Source organism: Choristoneura fumiferana, chromosome 22 (assembly GCF_025370935.1).
Source record: "Choristoneura fumiferana chromosome 22, NRCan_CFum_1, whole genome shotgun sequence".
NCBI classification, from domain to species: domain Eukaryota; kingdom Metazoa; phylum Arthropoda; class Insecta; order Lepidoptera; family Tortricidae; genus Choristoneura; species Choristoneura fumiferana.
In genome coordinates this window covers 13728689-13741468 of record NC_133493.1, presented here as the reverse complement: position 1 = coordinate 13741468, position 12780 = coordinate 13728689, and the positions used below count along the sequence as shown (strand labels likewise).

General features: G+C 39.6%; 1 protein-coding gene and 2 long non-coding RNA genes across 3 annotated transcripts in view; 1 reads left to right on the top strand and 2 right to left on the bottom strand.

Annotated features, from left to right (window-relative positions):
- Window positions 1-3120: 3120 nt before the first annotated feature.
- LOC141440531 (serine protease inhibitor 77Ba-like) lies at window positions 3121-4456 on the bottom strand. The gene has a single exon (XM_074105076.1). The coding sequence runs from the start codon at window positions 4422-4424 to the stop codon at window positions 3219-3221; it is 1206 nt and encodes a 401-aa protein (XP_073961177.1). The 5' UTR covers window positions 4425-4456; the 3' UTR covers window positions 3121-3218.
- A 3096-nt stretch (window positions 4457-7552) lies between these two features.
- Window positions 7553-12655, top strand: LOC141440541 (uncharacterized). Its single transcript, XR_012452718.1, has 2 exons — window positions 7553-8162; window positions 12339-12655. It is a non-coding gene; the product is annotated as an uncharacterized lncRNA (long non-coding RNA).
- The window catches only part of LOC141440539 (uncharacterized), a 1929-nt gene continuing 399 nt past the window's right edge, over window positions 11251-12780 (bottom strand). Inside the window, exon 2 of the long non-coding RNA XR_012452717.1 lies at window positions 11251-12368. This is a non-coding gene — a long non-coding RNA (uncharacterized lncRNA). The remainder of the gene's footprint in view (window positions 12369-12780) is intronic.

The window sequence follows — 12780 nt, the reverse complement described above, 5'->3', positions numbered from 1 at the left end:
TTTATTTGAGATATGGGCTATAACAGACATGGGACATTGTGTGGGTACAGATTTTATGCACATCTAAATAAATACGTCTTTATTAGGTATGCTTCCTCCTTATGTTATGTTATTTTAATTAATGTCAAGAGCCTTATGATAATTTTTTATTACCTAGCCTACTTTATTTATTTCTTCAATATAAATAATATGAAATTAAGCTAAGATAATTTATATTATTACAATTATAAGTTATTTTATGTTAGCGACGTAGTGATCTCAGGTCAGTACATAAAAATGTGTAAGTATATTGTAAAAAAAACTCTGACCATGGAATCCTTCTACTTATTCGCGTGGTGGGATATGCACTTTATCATCAGCTGAAAGACGTCCACTGTTAAACAAACGCCTCCCCCTTGAAACGCCCCAATGGACGACAACTTCCTACCAGCTGCCGCTGGTTGTCCGCGAGTCTCGTCCCCACCTAGCAGGAGGCTTGCCAACGCTCGACCCTGTTATGACAGAAGGATGCAACCCGGGTTACACCGTTTTGTGATAAGAGCGCCTAAAAAAAAAAAAAATAGAATATTCTACTTCATACAAGCTTGGCACTAGTTCGACCAGCACATAGTACTTACTGTACTTGTACTATTATTTATTCTGTGACTAACTACCTATAGTTCCATTGATAAGATATTCGAAATGACATTATACTGTAACCTCCAGTTTTAAACAAACGAACATGAAACAAACAAACTTTCAAACGCCATTTACTCAAATCGACATTTCCAAGTTTGCCGTGTTTTGTCATGACAGGGTCGCGCAGTCGCGCTGCGTCTTCCAGTTCGTGGTCGCCACACGAGAACCTTTTTCCCCAACGGTTATCTGTTCCTCGAGCGTCGTGCCTTGCTCATTGCCACTTAACACTTAACCTTACACACTTGACCGGTTTTGATTGTAGCAATCTTGAGGTTATCAAGCATTAAATAAACGGTCACGAACGTATCTGGTGCTCCAAACAATCGTTGGGAAATACCCACTACTTGAAACGTTAAGCGTCTTACCTTATACCTAATCGATTCTGAAGAAAATACTGTTCCAGAATTGCTTTATGACAAATTAAAATTATAGAAAATAAAATATTGGGGCAAATAAAATTTGGACAGAAAGCCACCTTAAAAAGACACCTTAAGATTTTTCTAAGCACAAATATCTGTTTATAAACGATTTCACGAACACCAAATGAAAAATCTAGCGCCTGATTAAAAATCAATAATTATTTTTTTGTAAATGATACATGATTATTATTTTCGAAGGATTAGTTTTTCTCAGCTCTAGGCTGAGAGTTGTAGAATAAATAATATTTTTAAGAAGATTGCGGAGGGCTATTTTCAGGGTCTAGTTGCATGAACTTTCTCACTATTCTGCATGTATTAAGTATTGCGGTTTTTTGTAAAATTGTGTCAACGTGTGATTTTATGCCTAATAATTTTAAGCTATGGTGTAGGTGGTTTGGGATGACGCCTGTTGTAGATAGGATTATTGGAACTAATACGTACAGACACAGTGTACACTTTCTCCTGTCTCCATAGTCTAGCAACTTCGTCTTTTAAACCGACTTCAAATTATAAAAAAAAATTGAACCGACTACAAAAAACCATGAAAATAATTTTCTACCAGTCTGAAGTCGGTCGGTGCCTCAGCACGAGCCAGCAGGAGTGGACCTATAGTCATCTACCTCAATTACGCACTTTATATTGGGCTTCAATCACTCCTGCTGGCTCGTGCTGAGGCACCGACCGATTGACCGAATGATGACGAGGCTCAACTAGAGAACTTAGTTATGAGTGTCCTATCTTGCGATACTATGCACTGTCAGTAATCAAGGACATGTACACATTGAGCCCGTTGCTCACTGGATGTGTGATCCGGCAGCACACTGGCGCGGTCGACTATTGATGGAGCAACCAAGGCAGGACTATTGGGGAAGGTGGAGGTCCTCGTGAGGACAACGTCCCTCGCGTCCGGCAGGTGTGTTTGCAATCACCAGGGTACTCAGACCGGAGCTAGTCGACCGTAACTTACATCCCGGACCTACTAGGTAGTAGATGTGCAAGCAACAAGTAGTTGTGGCGAGTGAACGTGACCGTTGCGGTCACACTGGGGGGCCCCCAAGGAATGTGCGATTAGATACCGAGCCACACTCGGCTGTTCTATACCTTGTATGCAAGGAGGAATACTTAGAAGGTCCGGTGGAGCATATGCTATTGTATAATCACAAAGGGAAGTGACACTATCACGATAGATGAAGGTGTATGGTATTATTTGCCATACACCCGGTCGACTCATCCTTCTATGCTCATACACAATCTAGGAGATGACTTTGTCGCCAGGTTTCCGTTAAGAAATCCTGACCATTCATTGTGTGTACTTTGGTAACGTTATTGGTGACGACACAAGCTCCGGTTATGTCTTGTATGGTTTCCGATTGGTTGTGACATCTGCGGCATTTGTCGTTTGTGAGTGTTGGATCTTTTATTATATATTTTCGGTAGTTTTTAGTGATTTTGATTTGGTCCTGGATTGCAATAATGAAACCTTCAGTTTCTGGGAACAAACTGCCTATTTTTAGCCATGTGTTTGATGCAGGTGTGTCTATGTGTGTTTGTTCTAAGTCACGAGGATGTCGTCCATGAAGTACCTTTTTCTTCTAGTTATTTATCAGTTGTACTTGTGGGTCATTGCCTTTAATATTTGTGTGTCAGGTGGTTCGTGTAGGTTTAGCGGAGTGTAGTTGTGGTCATTATTATTAATTATTATTATTATTATTAACACACAGAACACAGACACAACACAGAACACAAGGGGACAGAAGGGGGTTAGCCTGTTAAAGTGTCCCAGCAGTGGGCCACTTTAACAGGCTAACAAAAAAAAACTTGTAGGGGCTCAAGCCCTCTCATTCTAAGAGGTAGCCTTATAATTGAATGCCCAATAAGCTAAGCTAAATTACGTATGCACAAAAAGAATTAGTTTTTAGTACAAAACTTATCTTTTACTTGTTTTCGAATTCGTAAAGAACCATCAGTGCGCGAGATCGACTCGAATTTGGCTGATTTCTTCCGTCAGGAAATTAAAACACCATTGATACTCATAGCAATCTTTAATTAGAACTCGATATACGCTTCTCATATTGAGATTTTATTTACAATAGAAGCGTGAGTTACTGCAAGCTCTATGGTTCAAAATGTGCTCGGTTTTGAATAAGCACCAGTAAAAAGAGGAATATTTAAATACTTATCCACAATCATGTAAAGGAAGGGCTTGTTGACAAAGAACTGTTCCGGCAAATTCCTAGACGTCATCTCCACAGCACTTGCAGCCGACGCCTCTGTACCTGCCTCTGTCACTTTAATTTCAGCTTTCTGCAGCACATTAGATACGTACAAATCGTAATCAGATATAAATGGGAACTGTGCTAGAGAGCTATCAAACGTAGTCTTCAGTCCCATGTCCACAAGCAGCTCCTTCAAATTGTCCAAGTCGGAAGAAATCGTAAATCGGGGGAGCCTCACTTCCACCGAATCTTCCGGAAATTCGTCCAGACTTAAGAATATTGATCGGATAGTCACGTGCTTGAGAAGGTCCATCACACCAGCTACTGTATTGTTAGAGTACGGTACGAAAATCAGCATGGAAAATCTGTCTTGGTCCCCATAAGGAAGTTCCAGAACCTTGGCCTGGATAGGATCAATAGCTATTGTCTGGAGCGGTATTAGACCATGCATCATGTTTACGTAACCAACGTGTTTGCCGCTTTCATCGTAGAAGGGAGCGTTTGGCTCCGTTCTTGAAGGATCAAATTGATGGCTCCATGCTCCTTTGAAATATATGGCATCGATCAAGATTAAGATCACTCCTTCAATGTCGTTCGGGGACACAACTTCTTGTATATTGTCATGAGTAACTCGCCTGACGTAATCGTTGATAGTTGTTGCCACTATTTGGAAATTTTCAAACGGCAAAATCATGATGTCACAAACGCCTGTTCTCTTTAGTCTTCTTTGGTATTTCTCGTAGACTAGCATAGTATTGTCGACGAAGACGGCGGAGCTTCTTTCCAAAGTAGTTTCATCCGTGGCCGAAGTGATTTCTCTGACTATATCCAAGTATCTCTTGTTGAAGCATTCGACATTGTTTCGGCGTAGGGTCTTGTTAATTTCTGCCAAGGTTATGCCGTCGGCCCCCAAGGAGAGAGTTGACAGGATTGTCCATAACGAAAGCGGCGATGCGACGAAATGATTCTCAGTTTCATGACCTAATCTTTGAATGAGGTCAACAGAGAATTCATACACGGCGCGGCCAAAAAGAGGGGTTGCCTTTTCCACTGTACATTGTCCGAGGATAGAAGGGAGAAGGACGACCAGTAGATATAAAGACGCGGCCATTGCGACCGAAAGCGAATAATGAATGGCCGCTTTCAGCGTCAATTTTGTGTTTATCACATGAACCTTGATAAGGGGTCAAAAGTTTGTTCCAAATGACGATTAATTGTGTGATTGTGTGGCAACAGTTATTATTTATGATACAAGTGCGGAAAGTAGGCAATTCGTAACGAGTGACGGAGAACTTAAAACACGAGCGAAGCGAGTGTTTTGAGCCGGCACGAGTTGGGAATTTTGTACCATAATCATAATCATAATCATTTATTTGCCATATTATGTACATAAGTATACATGCAAATATATATAAATTGAAGTCGGTTAAAATTAGAATTTACAATACGATATACATATACTTGAAGTTATCGTTTACAGCAGCACTTGATCATTCAAAGTTTTATTAATAAATAATTTAAAAAGAAAAAATGACAAATACTGAATGTCAATTTAAATAGAAATATATTAATAATTAAATAAGTAATTCTATTATCTAGTGCCTTTGCAAAATATTCGTCAATTGTATAATAAAGCTACTTTCGACACGTATATCATACAACGTTTTACAATGCATTAAGCGAGGAAAAAAACGAGGCAGTGACTACATCATTTATTTGCTATACTCCTTATAAGGTTACTTTGAAACAGCTAATCATGGTATATTATGCTCTAGTAGAATCTCGGTTAAGATACAGTATTAAGTTCTGAGGTCAAAGTTATGCATACAGCATCCGAAAAGCATTTATTATACAAAAACGAGCTATTAGAACAATGGTACGCATCCCATCGTGGCAGTCATGCTGGGAACATTTTATAAAATTAAATATTCTGACGGTACCTTGTCTCTACATTCTGCTGTTACTAATCTGACGTTGTTAAACACCCGGAGAGATACGAGACATGTGAAGAGAGAATCTCTAGACAAACCACACGCAGAAAAGACTTAGGTAAATCTATAGCACCCCCCCTCAGAGTAGTTCAGCATAGCACAAGAAACCGAACTATAAATTTGTACAATAGCCTACCTAAAGACCTTAAGTTTATAAATAACTAGCTTATGCCCGCGACTTCGTCTGCGCGGATCTTGGTTATCGCGCGGTGGCGTCCTCTACCGGAAAAAAAGGTATTCTATGTTGATTCTTGGGGTTCAAACTATCTCTATACGAAATTTTATCAAAATCGGTTCAGTGGTTTCGACGTGAAAGCGTAACAGACAGACAGACAGACAGACAGACAGAGTTACATTCGCATTTATAATATTAGTAGGGAAGTAGGGATGTAAGCATTTTCAAACATCGAATCAGAGGTTTTCTTTTGAAAATGTATTATTATGATGTCAGTGACTTTATAAGTAATAATTAATTAACATTAAATTAAATAAGAATGTAACCGGCTAGCCGGTCGGAGAAATGAAAAAGGCGTGTGGTTACAAAATAAAATATAATACAAAAGAAAAATATATACAATTATTTCAGTCAGCACTGCTCTTGTAGGTAAATTTAAAAAACACTGGCCTGAGACTTGTAGGACAGTAGGAAAACAGGGCAGGGTGTTGAGGTAGCCTCGAAGCGTCCAGTCGCGCCGGCGATCTGCTCCGAGGCAGCAGAACGGAGAGGAAGTGGAGATGATGGTTCGGATTCAGCAGGAAAAGGAAGGGCTGGAATGAAACACCCTGCTTTACTGCTTGCTTGCAGCACCCATCCAAGCCTCGTTTTAGTGTCGGACCAGCGAAACAAAGCTAAACGAGACTTGGATTAGGTTTCACACAATATAAACAAGAATAAATGTTACAAACAGAGCAAATAATATTAACAATACCTGCAATAGTGGCAGCCCTTATATCACAAGTAAAAGTCAGTGAATTAGCTATCACAAAGTGAAATAATTAGTTATTTCTATAAATAATCAAATTTCGGCTTACGCCCTGCCAAATAGTAGAGCCAATTGCGGAAAAAAAACAAATGAGTATCAACAATTTAGAATTTAGAATTTTGTTCTTTTGTAAGCGGCCAGTTGCGCACCGCGGAGGTTTGCCATGTTACAGTACCCCGCGCGCCCAGGAGAATTTTCCGAACGCAGAAGGCGGAGGAAAATTCAGTACAAAGGAAAAATGTAATCTGCCGAAAATTTACAATATTTACAACTTAAAGTCTTTAATATGCCACCTTCCGATAGCACGACCATTTTGATCAGCTAATTCATACACAAGAGGTGACAATTTCTTCAACACTGTGCACTTTACAAACTTAGGTGCCAATTTGGCGCTAAAATATTTACCAGCGTCACTAAGCTGATAGTTACGACGCCAAACAACATCGCCCTCATTGAACTCAGCTTGCTTACGCCTCAAATTATAATATTTACAGTTTTTTACATGCGCATCCCAAAGTGCAGCTTGCACCTTGTCGAAAATAGGCGACAAGTGGCCTAAGTTTCCGCGTAAATATCTCGGGGTGCGAAAATTAAGTCATCGTAGTCGACGTCGGTAGAGTCGGCGGCGCCGTATAGCGACCCGCACGGCACGAGCTCGCGCCCAAAGACCAGCAACGCAGGGCTGAAGCCTGTTACTTCGTTGACACTCGAGTTCATGGCAAACTGAATTTTGGATATAATAATATGTAGATCCAATTTCTGTGATCGTTTCTACAAACGAACTAATAGCAGATATTAAAATACGGTTGTAACGTTCGACAGAATTTACTTGTGGACAATATTTAGGCGTAAAATGAACTTGAGGAATTTTATACCTAGCAAAAAGTTCCTGCAATTCATGACTAATTAGCTGGCTACCGTTGTCCATAATAAGTGTTTGAGGAATACCGTATACTAAAAATACGTATTCTTCCAAGATTCTGTATATTATTTTAGTTGTGGCCTTCTTAATTGGAAATATCAGACAATATTTTGAAAAACAGCAATTCACAACTAAAATGAAGCGGTTCTGAGTTCGAGTCATTGGTAGTGGACCAACCAAATCAATGGACAGGCACTGAAATGGCCGACAAACCTCTTTTGGTTTCCCCATAACACCTAAAGTTTGATGATTTTGATACTTGTATGCTAAGCAAGTTTCGCAATCAGAAATATATTTACAAACGTCCCTATACATGCCTGGCCAGCTATAGCGAAGAGTGTCAAGGGCAGACCTCTTGAGGGGAGGTTTGACCTTAAAGGAGGCCTAGTAAGTTATTCCTTGAGTAAAACAATAAGACTTTTTAACAATTTTTAATTAAAAATTAAAACAAAAAAATAACAGGCCTAGTTTGACAAAATTAAAAGTAAAAGTATTATGAGAATCTCAGGTAGTAAGTTCAAGCGATTTTATTGAGAGGTGGTTCTGATTATTCGGTCTCCCTGGCCTACACTTCCCTGGAGTCGGAGAGAAGAACCCGGAGCGAAGAGGCTGGCCACAGCAGGGGGGCCTGGTCCAGCTGAGTGGTCGTCGGTGCCGAGGTCAAAAGGGGCCTTAGGGCGGCAGGGCGAGCAGCCTGGACAAGTGTTCCACGCAGGAGCGATCAGGGTCTTGGACGAGCCAGGAAGGATGTGCAGTACTCCGGAAGTTAGGCCGTCAGGGCTTAGTGTCAGGTTAGGGCGTAAAGGAGCCGCCTGAGCCGTGAGAGCTGTAGCCGAACGGAGCTTTGAAAGTTGTAGCCGTGCAGAGCGGAGAAAGCTGTAGTCGTACGGAGCTTGTAAGCCGTACGAAGGTTGTAAGCCGTACAAAGGTGTGGAAGTTGAAGCCGTACGGAGGTGCCCTGTAAATTAGGTGGTGTCAGTTGTGGTCCAGTGCTAGATTGTTTGCCAGTCACTCCTCTGCAGCGATGCCCCAACTCTTAGGGTGTGCTGAATTGCAGTGAGTGGCAAGGACAATCATACGGAGTTACAGGCAGGCAAAGGAAAGTGATTCTAGTTTTATATAATTATTTTTAAAAAAAACAAAAGGTAAAAATAAATAGCCTAAGTGACCGTTAAAATTTGAAATACAACAGTTCACTAAATAACCGTTAGAGGATTACATTTGAAATTAAACGTCACTTAGCTGAGTTTGAATTTATTTTAACACCGGTAAGCATCCGTTGCATAAAAGTAATAAGCATTAACATAGGTTCTGAGTTTATAACAACGGATGAGAGAAATTAACAAGTGTTAAAATATTAAGTATAAGAAATGTTTGAAATAAAAGATTCCCTGGCCAGGGAAGCCTTCAGTTCAATTACACAAAGTTAAATTATAAAGAAAATAATTATAATAAAATACACAGAAAAACACAAGAGTTAAATATCGGAGAACTTACCAAGTCTGGGCGTATGGAGCTTTCGAGAGAGCTGTTTAGTGTAGTGTGAGCTGTTGAATGTGTTTTACAGCTGTGCTTCAGCTTTTAAGGGCGAGAATATTACAGTTAGAATCCCCCGGTCACAGCTGATCGACAGCACCCCCCTTGGCCGACAAAAACGGTCAAGGGTGAGTTGATTATAGATATATTTAGTCGTACAAACTCGTGTAGTAAATGAGTGTAATAAAATGCCTACTTTTATAAAATAAATAAGTAAATAATAAATAAATATTAAATACATATTATTACGTAAATAAATGAATCAAGTGAAAACTACGGTGGCGACCTCTAGAGTTCGTCCGCCATTCTGCTCAGAGATCCCTTATTGAGGAAAGCGCCATCTAGCTTACACTGAGCTAACTAAGATGTCAGCGATCGCCTATGTGCATTGTGACAGTACGCCCGTCCCTCCAAAAGAAATTTGAGCCTCATAGCAAATTTCGTTAAAAAAAAAAAATACTCTATGACATAACTCTTACATACGTCGTCTCTCATACTATGATCATACTTCTACTCTCATGGCGGGTCAACAACAACAGAGGCTTGTTGACCCTTATGTCAAAGGAATAAAATGTGTTAATGGAAGGTGGACGTTGTATGCATTCATAAAAATATATAGACATTAATTAAATCTGTGATTGAAATTACCATCCGTTCCAATCATTAGAGTTTTGAATTACAGAGGCTAAGGGCATATTTTACGTGTTACCAACCGCACGGGTTCCGTAATTCAAATTTTAAAATACTTTTTAACGAGTTGCAAGTTCTCGGGTAAAGGCTTAAGGACAGATCAATTAATATTATAATAATGAGTGGCGGACCGCGACAAATGATTATACTAGTTTAGCGTGTACCAAGTAATATGTACGCGCTATAAGATTTAAAGAAATAATAGTGCAAAAGGGTGCAGCTATTATACGTCCGCGCGGAGGCGGCGCGCTAAAATGACTTGATTCTATAAATAGAACCGTGCGTCTAAGTGATAAGGGAGTGTGATAAGGGAAAAAATAAATTAAGACGCGTGCGCATTCGCCGGTGCTAAATGGAGACTGATGTGACGGCGCGCGACAGCTGATCGCCCGTCCAGATGCATTATGTAATTAGTACATTGAAAAGGAAGCAAGTGATGTATTATATATTGAAGCATATAAACAATTAATTAATCTGTGATTGGAATTACCATCCGTCCCAATCATTAGAGCTTTGAATTACAGAGGTTAAGGGCATATTTAACGTGTTACCAACCGCACGATTCCGTAATCCAAAATATTAAAATACTTTTTAACGAGTTGCAAGTTCTCGGGTAAGGGCTTAGGACAGATTAATTAATGTTATTGCAATTATATATTGACCGCGAGAGGGCCTAGCGAAGTATTAAGTACAAAATTTGAAGTGTTAAGCACGCGAGTTATCAGATTAAAAGAGGTTAATAATAAAAAGAGATGTGACTATGATTTGTCTGCGCGCGGATGCGCAGCGCTAATAAGTTAATTTAAGTATAAATAAATAGAATTGGACGTCTAGGTACGTAATAAGAAGTGAGATAAGAGGTTTTTAAAAAATAACATGCTTGCGCATGAGCCGGAGTTAAACATGGCTGAGTGGAAAGCGATGCGTGTGACTGCTGTTCTAGGTGCATTTAAATGTAGGTAAACAACCTTGCTAGGCAAGTAATTAGGTTGTTTATCATTTATTTAGCTGTGCGCGGTTACTACCTGCGCTTGAGGGAACGGTAAGTAATTCTATGGCAGAGCATAGTTACGAAATACCGCAGTTAAATATAAGAATACCCTAATCTATTTTATAAAAAGCGTTAACCTGTCTGTTCGCGATCGAAGTATAATGATCTCTAAGCAGGGAACAGACGGTCGAAAATAGAGAGCACACGCATAATATATAAGAAATAAGAGATAACTGGTTTTATTAACTCTGCGACCAGTTGATTTTTAGCAAGCACTCGAGTAGTATGATATGAATGTTGTGAGTTGTGATGGTGGTTTGTGTAGTTGTATGCCAGATGTGGTATTTCTTCGACACACAGTACCTAAATTTAACTCTCCGTATGTTACAGTGCTATTAAATTAACAAGTAGGACACAAAAAATAAAAGTGTTGTGTATCTCCCAGTAATGCTCGAATGTAAAATTTTATTAAGAGACCGCGATGAAGTTAATTGAAGTTAATAATAATGTTTGAAAAAAGAAAATGTCAGTGTGTTTACCGAGATAATGATAAACTGATTTTGATGAAAGATCTAAATAGTGGTTCAGATATTTTAAAAATATAGAAATATCGTTGCTTTTCTATAAAATTGTAGGTATTTCAAATACGTTATTTAAAAATGATTTGAATCGTTAGAATTTCAAATTCAGTGGTTGGCAGTCACTAAATTTAAAATAACTGTTTCACTTGAAGCAGCGGTGAACAATATTAGTGAAAGTATAATTGGCGTCAGTTACGGTTTAAATTTAACTTGATGAAAATTAGTAGGTAGAATTTGAATTGAACCGTTAACGTATTTGAATTTAGTTAATGCAACAATATTTAGTTAACTTTAGGGTATAGATTGAAATTGTCGTTGAGATTTGAATTTTAAAACGCCGTCCGTTTCAACTGTGGCAAGTGACAGTTGAAATTCAAATAGGCCGTTGACGAGAAAGTGGTCAAAGGTCGGCAGAGTATTTGAATTTAAAGATAACGGTAAAGCGGTTTTAAAATTAGAGTTATTAAAGAGAAAAAAAAAGCTATTAAATGAACCACTTAAGGGATCTCGGTAACTGAAACACTGGTTATGCCTATTATTCGCCTCTTACGAATTCCTAGACGGGGAATGGCGTTATTCTAAGCCCCGACCACCATACAGGGGGCGAGAAAAACAGGGTACTTACTGCGAGATACACAGAACACACAAGATACACAATAAATTTTTGCACAATCACTGCAATTCTAGGCAAGAAAAACGTAACAATCAGAACCTCTCAAAAAAAAAACCCACGGGCGCCACTGTCAAGGGCAGACCTCTTGAGGGGAGGTTTGACCTTAAAGGAGGCCTAGTAAGTTATTCTTTGAGTAAAACAATAAGACTTTTTAACAATTTTTTAATTAAAAATTGAACACAAAAATAACAGGCCTAGTTTGACAAAATTAAAAGTAAAAGTATTACGAGAATCTCAGGTAGTAAGTTCAAGCGATTTTATTGAGAGGTGGTTCTGATTATTCGGTCTCACTGGCCTACACTTCCCTGGAGTCGGAGAGAAGAACCCGGAGCGAAGAGGCTGGCCACAGCAGGGGGCCTGGTCCAGCTGAGTGGTCGTCGGTGCCGAGGTCAAAAGGGGCCTTAGGGCGGCAGGACGAGCAGCCTGGACAAGTGTTCCACGCAGGAGCGATCAGGGTCTTGGACGAGCCAGGAAGGATGTGCAGTACTCCGGAAGTTAAGGCCGTCAGGGCTTAGTGTCAGGTTAGGGCGTAAAGGAGCCGCCTGAGCCGTGAGAGCTGTAGCCGAACGGAGCTTTGAAAGTTGTAGCCGTGCAGAGCGGAGAAAGCTGTAGTCGTACGGAGCTTGTAAGCCGTACGAAGGTTGTAAGCCGTACGAAGGTGTGGAAGTTGAAGCCGTACGGAGGTGCCCTGTAAATTAGGTGGTGTCAGTTGTGGTCCAGTGCTAGATTGTTTGCCAGTCACTCCTCTGCAGCGATGCCCCAACTCTTAGGGTGTGCTGAATTGCAGTGAGTGGCAAGGACAATCATACGGAGTTACAGGCAGGCAAAGGAAAGTGATTCTAGTTTTATATAATTATTTTTAAAAAAACAAAAGGTAAAAATAAATAGCCTAAGTGACCGTTAAAATTTGAAATACAACAGTTCACTAAATAACCGTTAGAGGATTACATTTGAAATTAAACGTCACTTAGCTGAGTTTGAATTTATTTTAACACCGGTAAGCATCCGTTGCATAAAAGTAATAAGCATTAACATAGGTTCTGAGTTTATAACAACGGATGAGAGAAATTAACAAGTGTTAAAATATTAAGTATAAGAAA